We start from the raw sequence: 14,237 nt of genomic DNA, 5'->3' as shown, positions 1-14,237 counted from the left end.
CATCAGGTGACAGATGAAGATTAATTCAGCTATTAAACTTCTAAATTTGTAATTGAGAATGAAACAATGATTATATCAGAAACTATTGATCGGAATCAACTGATATTACAATCTTCATGTTACAAAATCAATAGATGTATAACAGCTACCTTACAATAAACAATGTAAATTAATAAGGCCAAGACAATAAACCTATACAACAACAAGCCGGTACAGAAATCGAGCCTCATAAATTATGAAAACTTCATTTTATTACTCAGTTGTCACGTATTTCCAGTTATATCCCTTGGGAGATCTGGTCCGCATTCGACTTCACATGTGGTTCAGTGCTTGCATTAAAAGCTGATTTCAACCTCGTGTACTGCAGTTTGTTTTGGGTTTAGTCGTTTCCAATTCTGCTTCCTTTTTTGTTTATGTTAACGCCATAAATTGTCAATGGATGTAGTTTAAATCAACAACAACCATCTTGTTTGGACACAACTGACATTAGGGCAATTCAATATTTTGTTGTAAACAACCTTTTTTCAATAACATTTGAATAACAATAACCCAAAAGTGTTAAAAACTATGGGTGAGGGGTATAATAAGTAAAATACAGACATAAATTTTATGTTTCTACAATGCTTTTTTCAGTTTTCTCATCTTTCTTTTCCACAACAAACACAACCTTTTATCATAACTTCCATGATTTGTTACCAAATGTTAATCTCAGTTGACCACGGTGCATTATGTTTCCGCTAGAGCAATGGTCCTCAATACATATGTATGTATGTATGCTCAATGACATTGTGAACATAATTATGTTCCAAGTTCCATGTCAATATCTTTAGGTAAATAAAATGTTTTTGAACAATGGCCAACAAAACAGCGGAATAAATTTGGCAACACCATGGTTATGAAAAAAACAACCAAAATAGCAAAATAAGCTAAAGCTAAAAAACATAAAATTTTAAGTATTAATCTGCCAATATCATATGTCAAGTCTCAAAAAAGTTTTTTGCAAGAATTCAGGTGAAATGTCCCTTTAGAGTTACGGCTTATCCCCGTTCAATAAAAGTGCTCCCACAGCTGGAAGGGAGTTTGCATGAATACTTCAAGTGAGTTCATGACAATAAAGATCATTAAACTTAATTCCAGAAGGACTTATGGAATATGCCACTTCTCTTGTAGAAATGAACAACTTATTAATAAATTAAGCCTAACACATTCACATTGCCAGTTCAATTGTGACCAAAGTCATAAATGCCATGAAATATTTAACAGTCATACCCGACTTGATTTGAAGTCGTGTGGATGTTGCTGCAAATACTTTCAAAAACAATTTCTTAAACATAAATATACATGTTTATTAGATGATCAATTCGGCTGTATTTTCTAACCATGATCTACTACTGCCAATCATTTTGCACGCAGACTTTATATAATGGCCTTAATCCAGTTTGAAAACCCTGAAAAACCCCGGTGGAAAAAAATGTTCAACATCTACCATAAATGCACATAAAGATTTGGGTGTTTCAGAAATTATCAGACAACCTCCCACCCCAACTCCAAAAATGTTCTTTTTAGTCAAAGATTAGCCTAATATATCATATACAAAGAAAACTATGTTTATTAGTTGTTGTTGTTTTTTTTCTTTTTTTAATTTGATTACAGTTTGCAATTTTATTATACGATTATATCATAGTTATATTAAACTATCATGATTGTTTTATCTATCATAAGATATTTTTATAAAATGTTTGTTAATTAAAATTTGCCCCGTCATGTCTATTTGATATACCAGCTGTGAGAATGTGCCTTTAAAAACTACCAACTCACTACAGATAGTTTGTCCTCGTAAAGTTTTATACCAGAGGCAATAATATCAGGGACGGAGTCAATTATTTAATTGTATACTTTTCATTTGCTTCAAACTAATACAATATGGATATGTAAGTAAATATCTTATTGTTTGAATTGTTTTGCGGACTCTTTTATTCAGTTTTGAGCTAAGGTTGAATTTGTGCCCTACCATTCATGACAATTAAATGCATTTATATAGTTATTTATATGTCACTGAATTAAGACAGAGGAGATGAGATGTCAGGCGTATATGGTTCAAATTAATTAATGTCATTTTGTTGAATAAGTTATGGCTAAGAGGCATAATAATGGATACGTATTGTTTTCTCTCGCCAAATTGTTCATTTAATGGATATAAATAATTCAGGACAGAGCATCAAAACACTCGAAGGTAAAATTTGCAAATTATTTAAGAGATCATCGCTTGGTTCATTATTATTTTATGGGTATTGTTTTTTGATAAGCAAATACTGTCAGATAAAATTTTATGCCAAGAAAACTTAAACTATATATCATAATATTTATAGTAAACTAAAACTATTTAATATCACTTTTAATGTATTTTAAATCATTACAGCTGAATGAAAATACAGTATATTGATATATTGGACGATTTTGACGAAAGGATTGGTTTTACATTTTACATTTGACCTTGACTTAGCATTTATTTAATTCAATGTTTTTTGCATTTAATGTACATGAACATTATGATAATTTATTTTAACATATTTCAATATGATATTCAATGGAACATTTTAAGCAATTAAAAACAATTACAAATGTCATTTGATTTTAGCATTACATGTTAAGCAAGGTTCACACTACGACGCTTGGACCGACCTTCACTAATGTTTGGGCCAACGTCAAGCTCAGCTAGTAAAAGTTGTTAAATATTTATATGAGTTGATGTTCGCTGGCTAACTCTGGTGAACATTGTGTTCGTTGAAAATTTTAACATGCAAAAACTTTGTTGACGTTAAGAAATAAATGCTGGTATAAGTTGTGCTCCGTTTGTAACCGTTCCTGAATGCTTGATTTAGTTGTTCAGAGTTTGCCTAAGTTAGACTTCGTTGGCAAATGTTAACTGAGACACTAACTGGCAGTGGCGAACTTAGCTGAACACTTGTCCAACAGAGGCCAACATGTGTATCGGACCCAATGAACCTGATGCAAAACGCAAGAGGCCAGCATAGGCAAACTTTCCACAGTGAACTTGTAACTTAGGTTAACTTATAAGACAATGGATCCTAACCAATATGACCACTTATAGACCTCGCCTGATGCTGGCCTTTGCTTACCTATGCTGACTAATTGTTTGTCTAAAGCTCACCTACACTGATAGAAAATAAATACAACGCTGGCAAATGCTGCCAAGCTCTAGCGCATTCAATTTTGATGATGTATGGGCTCATTTCTTAGACTTTTCAAAGGCTGGCCAATGCTGGGTCAAACATTCATAGTGTGAACTCACATTAAGGGCAATCACTGGAATTCTATAATGCCAGAGGAAAACAGAAACAGTAACAGCATGCCATTAAAAGTATGCAATGCTTTTAAACAGAGTCATTAGATTTTCATAAAGAAAAGTATTAAGGAAATTAGGTGAAATAAAGTAACAGGAGACAGACGTTTGAACAGACAGAAATAATCTGGATTTTAGATATTTCTTAGCAATGACCCCAGGTCGGAGTTGCATCATTTATCGTAGGAGCGATTTTGAACCTAAAAGAGGAGTTCAAAAATAGCATTATGATTATTTTATTTAATTGCTTTGCTAAATGTACGATATGATATAAATGCACAATATGGAATCAGACTAAAACACCTCTTTGAACACAAACTGTTAAAGGAACATGGTCTTGTCGGCAAATATTTACCTTAAAAGTAACATTGACCTTTGAGGCAAGAGCATGAATGCTATGCCTGACAAACTTTCCCATGCTACAGTGAATTGCAGTGATGTTTAATTGAAATTCGAATAAAAATGAGAAAAGCTACAGCTGTGAATGGACGGACGCACAGACAGACAGTATGTACAATTAATTACAAACATTTCACGATAAGACAGTATAAAACTTATATTACAGATATTTCACCACCTGACAGTATATACCATTAATTACAGACTTTTCACAATTTGAGAATATATATCTTAAATTACAGACATTTCACGACCTGACAGTATATACCTTTAATTACGAACATTTCACGATTTGATAGTATTTATCTTTAATTACAGACATTTCACGATCTGAGAGTATATATCTTTAATAACAGAAATTTCACAATTTGATAGTATATATCTTTAATTACAGACATTTCACAATCTGATTGTATATATCTTTAATTACAGTCATTTCACAACCTGAAAGTAAATATCTTAAATTACAGGCATTTCACGATCTAATTGTATATATCTTTATTTACAGACATTTCACAATCTGATCGTATGTACCTTTAATTACAGACATTTCACAATGAAGTCAGCACATGCAACATTAGATTTTCAAAGATGACTCAAGTCTCTTATTACAAACTCCACCGTGACTGTTTTCGAAAAAGCAGATGAGTTATAAAAAATTAATCACAAAATGGCTCCAAGTCTTCACATATGGTTTTCAGTGCTGAGGGTAAAAATCAATTGAAGGTGCTTGAATATTTATATAACTCTTATTATAAATGTATTGATTTTGAAGCTAAATATTTTAGACTTTCGCTCCATCATTGTCACTTTTGCATATTTATTTGAACAACCCGATAGTTTCATCCTCGAGTTTATTAATGCTTTGGAATAATGGCAGTCGTATTACAATTAAGAAAACAATATGACCATGATAATAGGACCATTGTTTTGTTTGACGGTTGAGATAACAATGTTGAAATAGTTAATATTTATTCTTTTTTCAAGCAATAGGTCACTTGGACATCAAACCACCTGACCATGTTTTTACTAGTCTATTTTAGTATCCCTAATGGACTTTGAATAAGAGGCTTTAAGTTTGCTAATGCATTAGTACCAATTTTGTTTCTGGCAAACTGTACCCAGCATTTCTGTAATTCCTAAATAAATTTGAAAAAAAAGTTTCATAAATTTAACAAGAAAAAAGTTCCGCTTATTTTTGATGCATAAAGGATCTAAAATCAATGTTCCATTAATTACATGTTTAAATCAAGAATATTTGATTTTAATAATTAAATTCAATCAATTTCACACAAAAAACTTTCATGACATTTGTTTAATGACAGCATTTAAAAATTTATTATTAATGATTATTTTGTATTTCAGGCACAAAAGAACGAGGAAACCTTTTGTTACAAATCTTTATACAAAAATTAGACAACGATATAATTGAGCACATGGCTAGTATTCTCCTAGACTTGGATGACATCGCTTATATAGATGACAGTATAGAAAACATAGCAGATATAGAAAACGAAGAAAGGGCATCTGCTAGGAAACGGAACACTTTAGTGGGCGATCACATTGAAGTAAACTTAAATCAAACTCATATACATGAGCTCCGAAGAGACAGAAGGGAAAATCAAAGTGCAAAAAATGCTTTGAGGAAGGAGCCAGACAAGCATTTAGGTAAACTGATTCAATGTCCTGAACAAGAGAGATCACTGAGGGAACTAAGAAGTGAGAGAGCAAAGCTACTGAAGAAAGTGGAAAGTGCTGCAAAGAAACCAGGAGAAGAGAGTCCAAGGTTGCAGAAGAAGGCAGACAAATTGTCAACGAAAAGAGAAGAAAACAGTTTAAGTGAAGAAAACAGTTTCAGTCTCATTAAGAGATTGGGAAATCAGACAAAGACAACAGATTCTGTTCCGAAGCAAGAAGAAAACAAATTACAAATGGCAAACAGTAGTGACAAAGAAAACAGTGATGACAGGGCAGAGAGAAGGAATAACAAAAACACCTCTAAAGAGCAGGATGAAGGTTGTCCTAAGAAACTCCTTGAACCAAACGAGGATGGAAAATTTCACAGACAGGACAATTTGGAATCTTTCAAAGACACTGATAAAATTCTACCGAAAATGACAAAAGTAAATTGTAGTAAAGTTAGCCCAACAGAAGAGAAGGCAAGATTCTTTGTGTTTCCATCTACTGCTGATTATCTTAGTCTGGGAGACACAAGTGAAACAACTCCAGCCCAGTACTCAGAGGATGAGACTGATTCCAAATATCAAAGGCTTCTGTCAGACAGTTCAAATTCTGAAGGATTTGCGTCAGAAATAAGGAGGTATACAAGAAGACCTCAAACTGTAGGCAAAACAGGGAGCAAGAAAGGGAAACGAAAAAATCCCTATAATGTTAAGCCAGAGGATATACAAAATGCTATTGCAGCATCAACATGTAAGACAATGGAGATTAAGATTGTTGTAACTGATGAGGAAGGTATCGACAAGGTCCATGCTGGTGAAGGAACAAGTAAAAGTACTTCTAAGTCTAGCAGCTTAAGACTTAGCACAACGACCTCAGAAGCAACTACTCCTATTTCTCCGTCGCAAGAATCAAAGTCATCAGGGTCATTTAATAATTATCTGCGGCAACTTTCGGAGGAGAATGTAGGAAAAAAGGGAAATAATCTACTTCTTCAGCAAGAACTGTACAGGCAGCAGAATGCTAAACCGTTTCAGAAATTCTCAAAATATAAATCTGGCCTATATCAGATCGGCATCGAAGGCGATTCTAAACAAAGCTATGTGAAATCAATGACTTTACTACCTGATAATCGATTCGTCATTTTTGACAAAAATAACAAGTGCCTCAAACTTTTTGACCATGAATTCAATCCATTAGACAAAATGAACATCAATGTGAAGTACTGTGGATTAGCAGCAGTTCAAAATTGCACAGTGGCTGCGTCCATGCCCGAACTAAAGCGCCTACAACTATTTTCGTGTCATCCACAAACAAACAAAATCAGTCGCGAAAAGACACTGCCATTTGAGGCAGAAATCTACGCAATTGCTCACTACGACACCAAGCTCTACATGTTACAACGAGTTAGAAAACACCACCTTACTGAAGCAGACGACTGGGTGGTTAAAAAGTTTCACCTAACTGGTGAGAGTGGTGAATTGCCGACCATACGCACGTTCAGTCCCGGTCACAAGGACTGTTCCCTGCTGGCCAACAAAAATGGCCTGTATCTGACAAACAGGATCGAGAATGAGGTCCTTCTGCTAGGGCATGATGGGACATTCAAATACAGGCATAAGGTATAACTTTTTTACGAAATGATAGAGCCATAATTCAATATAGTATTATTTCATGTAAAATTGAACCATCGCAGAATAAATCTTTTTTAAAAATGAATAAAATATTGCTTTCAGGTAATTAAAACATATCATTTCTTTATACAACAGTTTCTGGTAAAATACTACAAAATGTACTTTATATTAAAAGTTAGATGTATTGGTTAGAATTTTTTTGACTTTACCAATTCAATTCGCAAGAACTATATTCAGACAGACAATGCAGGTTATCATATAATAAGTTTCTAGTAATTCTTAAACAATGCTTTTTTGTTAAGAAAAATTCCTTTAAGCTAGAAATAATTGGCAAAAAATAAACTGCAGTTGCTTTTTTCGCAAACTCTCAACTTATACAATAATTATATTAGGGATTAAAGAATACATAACGTAAATTTTCAATGTAAATAAAGAAAACCATGACCTTGAATTACAAGGTCGAGCAAAGTTATACAGCTCATGATCTTCCAATGATTCCTTGTGCTCTAAATGAGCTTAACTTACATAACGGTGGATCATTTGGGGCTTAGCCAGAAATCGAAAATGTGAAACCTAACTGTTTTTATTGGATATTTTTCAATGGTATCTTTTACATTCTCCTTCAAATCAGAGCAGAAGCTGAGAATAATGAAAGTGCTCTTTCCTAGCTTTTATTTGATAATTAATAAATATGGGACAAGATTATATATTATACTCTTAACTATTTTCTGCAATGAATTGAAAGATGAAGATTACACATAAATACTATATATAACTTTTTTATCACTTTAAGGTGGAGTATGCCTTACCGACTGGCATTACAGACGACAAGATCGGTAACATCTATGTCTGCGGAGGATCATGGACGTCTTTTATCGAGATTATCAAACCTGACCTACGGAAGTACCGCGTTATCTACAATAAAACGTCCACTTCTCCAGTGGCCATGTGCTTTGATAAAGAGAAGAGCTATCTGTACGTCGCTGATAAGATCCACATGAACATTCTACAATACGAGATCGAACATACCGGAACAGTTCAGGGACTGATGAAGTCACTTCTGATTGGTCCAAGTCCCACTCCTACTAACAGCTCATAACATTATATTCATTTTCTCCCAAAATGCTCATGAATAAGAAATTGCATTTTCGTTTCATATTTTATTAAGGACGTGGCTGCTTATGGGAGCTTTTTTTTTTCAAAAAAAATAAGGGAGCTCTGTTACTTATTCCAGTTATCTTTAACCTTTTTTATCTTTCAATGCTGTAGATATAAAAGATACACAAAAAATATAAACATGTCCAATGAATTACTTGAAAAGGCATCGCAATTTTCAATGTTCCCATCAATTTTGTTTGTGTGAATTACTATGCAATATTTCTGGAAGAATTTAGATGCAACATAACTAGAATACATAAACTGTAAAAAGCTGAAGTATACAATTGTACATGTTATACATGAATATAGTGTGTATCACAATAAATCAAATAAACTAATGCTATAAATGTACAAATTGTAACATATGCAAGAAACATATCATGAAAATAATCTCATTTAAAATTATGCAGGTGCTTTTTACTATTCAGTTATGCAGATGCTCAAAACGTTGATCGATATTTTGAATAATATATGTATTTAATGTATATATATATTCATATTTAGATTAGTGTGTACACTATTTCATTGTATATTTCTATTCTTGCACATGTTTTTCAATCCTTTATATAAATACTATGCACATCATTGAATGACCACACATATTGTCCTTCTTTAAAAAATTCTCTTTTTTTATATCAGGTACCAATTTTATACTTTTAAATTTATTGTGGATACAGTGAATATCACATGAAATAAATATTAACAAAGTATATCCTTAACTTTCTACCAAAGTTCCCCTCAACTGTCAAACTGCTTGTTTCAATGGTCTAGCTGTATTCTTGGTGGTCTGGAAAGCACAGTGGTTTGAGCACATGCTTCTCACCAATGTGTCCCAAGATCAATTTTCAGAAGGGCATATGTGAGTTTTGTTTGTGGCCACCAAGTCAGACAAGTGGTCCCCCCTCTCCCCCCAAGTACTCCAGTTTACCCCAGAACACAACACATCATATTTTCTGCATTCATTATGTTTACTATGACTTAGGTTTCAGCTAGGTTTTTGAAAAGGGCAGGGTGCTGTAGAAGAGGGCCAGGATGCTTAGGTAGAAAAAGGTACAATGTATCGGATTGAATAGTAATGGAACATATGAATTTGACAGAAAATGTAAGGAATTGTGTTTATTTGAAGTAAAACTTTCAACTGCCAAATTGTAAAGTTCAGTTAATAAATATTGGACAGTCTATGAAGGCAGAAAGGTACCAAGCTGGTCTACATAAAAGCTTATGGGTGCCTGGGCTGGTCCTCCAAGCACCCTTCCATAACTCTTGAGAAAAAGACCACATAGGTCTTAGATCTATCTCTACCTGTTTGATTTCATAACGCCTTTGTCATAGATCTTTGACTTTACTTAAAATTGCAATAAATTAAAGCATTTGTGTGAAAACCTCTGAACACCTACCTCCGAGGCATCTTCATCCCAGTTAAACTCAGATTCGTAATATCCCAACATCACGATCTCTCCCTCTATTCGACCATCTGTAATATAACATGGATAAATCAATTAACATAATGTACAACTATGTGAATTTTGAATGCTTGGGGATCCTATATCATTTTACTATCATTTTTCAAAGGGTTTCACAAATTGAAACAGTCGGTCACTCGAGTGTCCATTGCATGAATGTGGTTGGAGTGTGAGTGAGAGTGGTTGTTCTGAATTTGGCCCTTAATATTCTTTATTAAACTAAGGGAAGTAATCAAAATAACCTATATATTTTGGTTGAATGAGTTACTACAACTAGTCCGAATTTTGTAATGTACCAAAAATAATTTTGTAATGTACCAAAAATTATTTTGTAATGTACCAAAAATTATTCAAGCCAGAATCAAAGGAACATTGGAATTTTCTCCTAGCTAATAAAACACTAAAACTACCTTTTTACCTTTGTACTAATGTGAATTTTGATCAATGCAACTTGTACTTATGTTTTAATCAAACTACATAAACACAACCAAAACAAGTACAACAATCTAACAACTGTTAATATCCTTACCATCGCCCAGATGAAACTGTTTTATATTTTTCCCATAGCAGAATTCATAGCTCCACCAGTCTTTAGTCTGAAAATGAATTTAGTGTTTAATCAGGTGTACGAGATTTTTCCTGCATTTCCTCAATATTAATTAAGGATATTTTTGGTTCATCACTTTTACCATCCTAACATACATCTCTCTTGGTACCAATATTACATTCCAGGAAACTGTAATCATGTCAAATAATGTTACCAAGATGGGGTAGTAAACATCAATGCTAGTTCCAGTCCAACTAAGGGCATAACTCAACAATAAGTGAGTTATGAGCCTTGGTATACATGTGTTTATTGTCTCCGCTGATATTTGTACCAAGTAGCATTTGAATATCTGGAGCGGTTTTTGAGATTTGGAAAAGGCTACTTAGTTAACAAAAGTCAAGCTAATAACCCTAGTGTAACCTGTACTATTTGGTTTCAAAATATATCCAAGACATTTATCAGAATAAAGGTTTTGTAAAGCTCATTGTATGATTAACTTGTTTATAACATATCCCCAATATAAGCAATTTATCATATAGAGGGCTAAACCTTTCTCAGACATGGCCCCGTCTCTATGGGTTTGAGAAGGTCTGGTATTCCTGTCTCTAGGGCTTCCTTCTCTGCCTCTTCCTTCTGTTTCTCGTGTTCTACAGTGTTGGGAAATGTGCACTGATAAGTCTGGCCAAACTTTGATGTCAGTTTCACAGTGCTCAAATCTTCAATATCATCTTCCTGTAAAACAAAAAGTATGTTGTAAGCAGGGGGTCAGTGTATACCTTACGAATATTACAGGCCAGAAGAGCCATGAATAACAGGTAGATGGTGACATTTTAGTGACGCTATACCACATTATATCACCAGCCATCAGAAATGACAACTTTCATAACAACACTGTCAACAGGAATGTGAGAAACAAAAACATCTGTACATTTTTTTTGCAAATAAATAGGGAACTTTTTTTAACATTTGGATATTCATTTTGTTCCCTAAACGCCACAAGTCGACTGATTCATACCAATGTAAAATATATTCTTCAACTGTAAACAGGGGTCGACACTAACCATTTTTCCAAGGGATCCCGAAGGGACACCAACATTTGAAATCAGGTGTCCCTTCATGAAATTAGGAGTCCCTTCCATTTTTTACATTTTTTTCATTACTTAACCTGTTTTAATATTAAATTTAACATGCAAATACAGTGCCTTTTACTTTTCAATTTGTAATTCAAGTAAACACCATATTATACATGTTTTCAACAGCATGTAATGACAAGTTAGTAGCACAATGTCAGACATATGAACCTCTGGCAATGGCAGAGAGGAAGATTTGGGTCTCCAAGTCAGTATATTGGGTTCAAAAGCGGTAGAATGTCTAAGTCTCTTTTGTTTTCAGTCAAAAACACAGATGGATACAATGTAAACAAAAACTTGATGTTGTTACTATTTTAAGATTTTCGGAAAATACGCATAAAATACGCCATGGTTCAGGGTCTTGTCATATGTGAGTGCTTTTTGTTGAGAAACAGTAGGAATATTACATCTGGCTTGTGAAAAGTTTATATTTAGTAGAGCTGCTGATCAATCAATCAATCAGCGTGCCCAACAGGTGTAGTGCATACTGTAAGAGCAGATGACCAAAAATGTCTGCATTGATTGCATTTTATAAAACTAAAGTTGGGAATTTTATTTCTATATTGTTTTGATCGAAGCATATTTACAACAAAGAATTTTGAATAGAAGGATTCCAGTATTTGTGCCGTAAATATTACTGTACCAACTCGAAGGTCGCAACATTAAAGCATCAAAGTCAGTAGTGTTGGTTTCTTTTTGGGGCGGTATTGACACATAAGCAAAATAATTCAACATAATTATTAAACCGATATAAAAGTCTGTCACCTCTGACCTTGTTGATTATGTAAACAACAAAACGGCAGCGTTAACCTGCATGCGCACTGGAAATGACCTGTTTATTTATAGATTCATGACGTAACTATAGTCAAAAAGTCAGCAATACTTTCGCTTTAGTGTGTTGGACGTATTAATAATAATATCATTTTCACATGCACTTTTAAGAAATTTAGGGGACCTAAATTTAGGTAATAAATAAATGAAACGCTATTTATTCATTAATATTTTGCTTTTATCAGTCAAAATTTAAGTGTCCTGACGGAATACCGGACTTCAAAGTTCAGGTGTCCCTCCCGAAAAATTGGTGTCCTCGGGATCCCGGGACCCCGTTAGTGTCGAACACTGAGTAAATCCACAATACTTAACACTTCACTGTTTAATAAAAACACAAAAGTTACACATTAATTATATTAAGCCAATACCTTTTTCTTATTACACTGAAGTGTTTAATGAAAGTATAAGTCAGACTTCTGTCAACATTTAGCATTGCCATTTTGGAACCAACTAGCAGGTGCACGTTATCTTTCCGCTCAATATACTTAGCGCTGGGATCTGTCATTCTTGGCTAAGAAAACAACAAGTGGGATATGGACGCGTAGAGTCTCCAAATCAAAAGTTGTCAAAGACTCTGAAGCAGCTGTTTATATGGACTAGCCCTAGCACATGACTGTCCTTATTGGAGAAATAGGACAGCATTGGTTTTGAAATTCAGAATTTGATAAGCTTGTATGACATGTAATGTTGTGACTGCCATGAAGACATGCATGACCTCATACTGCAATGTTGTATGCAAGAGGTTAGTCAACTAAATCGACAGGGATATTGCAGTCTCAGCTGGAGTTAAAATTAAAATAAATAAGAGAGAAACAGACAACACAAACAATTGGAAAAGAGTATTGTTCATACCCCTTCCTTCAAAACAACTGGCTCTGACTGTATGTCTATGCCATAGTTAAAGGTCTTCAGTTCCTCCAGATCAAGAAAAGCAAATGTTAGTTGAAAAGCTGCTAATACAAAAATATATATTATTGTTGTTGACATTTTCTTGTCTGCAACATTGAAATCAACGATAAGATCCAAGATTTCCGAATAAAAATCTCGTCATCGTTTAATTTTATCGGCGTAAAATTTGCAAACTTCTGCAGACAACAACTTTCGAGGTACGAAATAGACGTAGCGATTACTTCCCTTCGACAGGTGATCAAAATTGTCTCTTTTAAATGCATCTTAAATAACTGTATTTTTACATAAGTGAATAGTGACCAAGTAGAAACAAGCCCATGTATTATATTTTTCATTATCCTCTGTAGCCTGAACCTTCTTCTGAAACACAGCCGGCCTTCTCCAGTTTATCATGCTGATTTTTTTGTTGTGTTATTATCTACATTTAAAGTCATCCAAATAATATCCCAGAAGTTGCTTTAACCAATACATTGTGGCCCATATTTATTATCAGTGATAAATAGTTACTTTGTCACATCATAGTTATAATGTACCTGGTACCCCTTGATACTGCATTATTTGCAGTGAACAGTTTTTACATCCATGTGATGTATTATATATTTCATGTACACTGTTTGATGGTTTATTGAAATTGATCAGTGAAATATAATAAATGATTCTAGTTTTAAAGCTAAAATGACATTAACAATGCACATATACTTTACCTTTATACAATTTTGATGGGTTTGCTGTCATAATAAAACTAACATCAATGCAAATTAATTGCAAATAAAAGAATAATTCTGTTTTTTGTGAGATATCAATCGCAGACTGCTATTTTTCTACTTGGTATTGTGTACTTCCAATGGACCATTTGTTCAAAATGTAATTATATGTACACAATAGACCATTATTCATTCATGTTTACATTGTCTCCAACATAAAAAAAAATCAGATTAAATTTTGGGTGAAAACATCCTTAATTTTGGGCATTATATTCCCTTGAAAATGACAATTTAGTATTTAATTTCTGCAATGATACATTCAGTCTTCTATTTCAAGCCTTTTTCATAAATTTGAAGGCACATTTTGCCAATCATATAAAGTCAATGTCAATTTTCACTCCAACCAGTCCACTAGGGC

The 14,237-nt window shown here is 33.6% G+C and overlaps 2 protein-coding genes across 3 annotated transcripts in view; one reads left to right on the top strand and one right to left on the bottom strand.

The window, feature by feature from the left end:
* LOC128234654 (protein OS-9-like) overlaps positions 1-13,241 on the bottom strand; it is a 28,590-nt gene extending 15,349 nt beyond the window's left edge. Inside the window, exons 1-4 of the mRNA XM_052949023.1 lie at positions 13,059-13,241; positions 10,795-10,977; positions 10,228-10,294; positions 9,633-9,709 (exon numbers count right to left, since the gene is read on the bottom strand). Of these exons, the coding sequence (XP_052804983.1) occupies positions 9,633-9,709; positions 10,228-10,294; positions 10,795-10,977; positions 13,059-13,193 (462 nt within the window). The 5' untranslated portion in view covers positions 13,194-13,241. The remainder of the gene's footprint in view (positions 1-9,632; positions 9,710-10,227; positions 10,295-10,794; positions 10,978-13,058) is intronic.
* Positions 1,844-8,859, top strand: LOC128234655 (uncharacterized). Of its 2 annotated transcripts, none has more exons than XM_052949025.1 (3): positions 1,844-1,931; positions 5,129-7,065; positions 7,871-8,859. In XM_052949025.1, the coding sequence occupies exons 2-3, from the start codon at positions 5,200-5,202 to the stop codon at positions 8,174-8,176; spliced, it is 2,172 nt and encodes a 723-aa protein (XP_052804985.1). In that variant the 5' UTR covers positions 1,844-1,931; positions 5,129-5,199; the 3' UTR covers positions 8,177-8,859. The 2 variants fall into 2 exon arrangements, with proteins under 2 accessions (XP_052804985.1, XP_052804984.1); XM_052949024.1 differs by lacking the exon at positions 1,844-1,931 and adding an exon at positions 2,098-2,233.
* Positions 13,242-14,237: the final 996 nt, after the last annotated feature.

This window comes from Mya arenaria, chromosome 5 (assembly GCF_026914265.1).
Source record: "Mya arenaria isolate MELC-2E11 chromosome 5, ASM2691426v1".
Classification (NCBI taxonomy): domain Eukaryota; kingdom Metazoa; phylum Mollusca; class Bivalvia; order Myida; family Myidae; genus Mya; species Mya arenaria.
The sequence above is the reverse complement of the archived record's forward strand: the minus strand, read 5'-3'. Positions and strand labels throughout refer to the sequence as shown.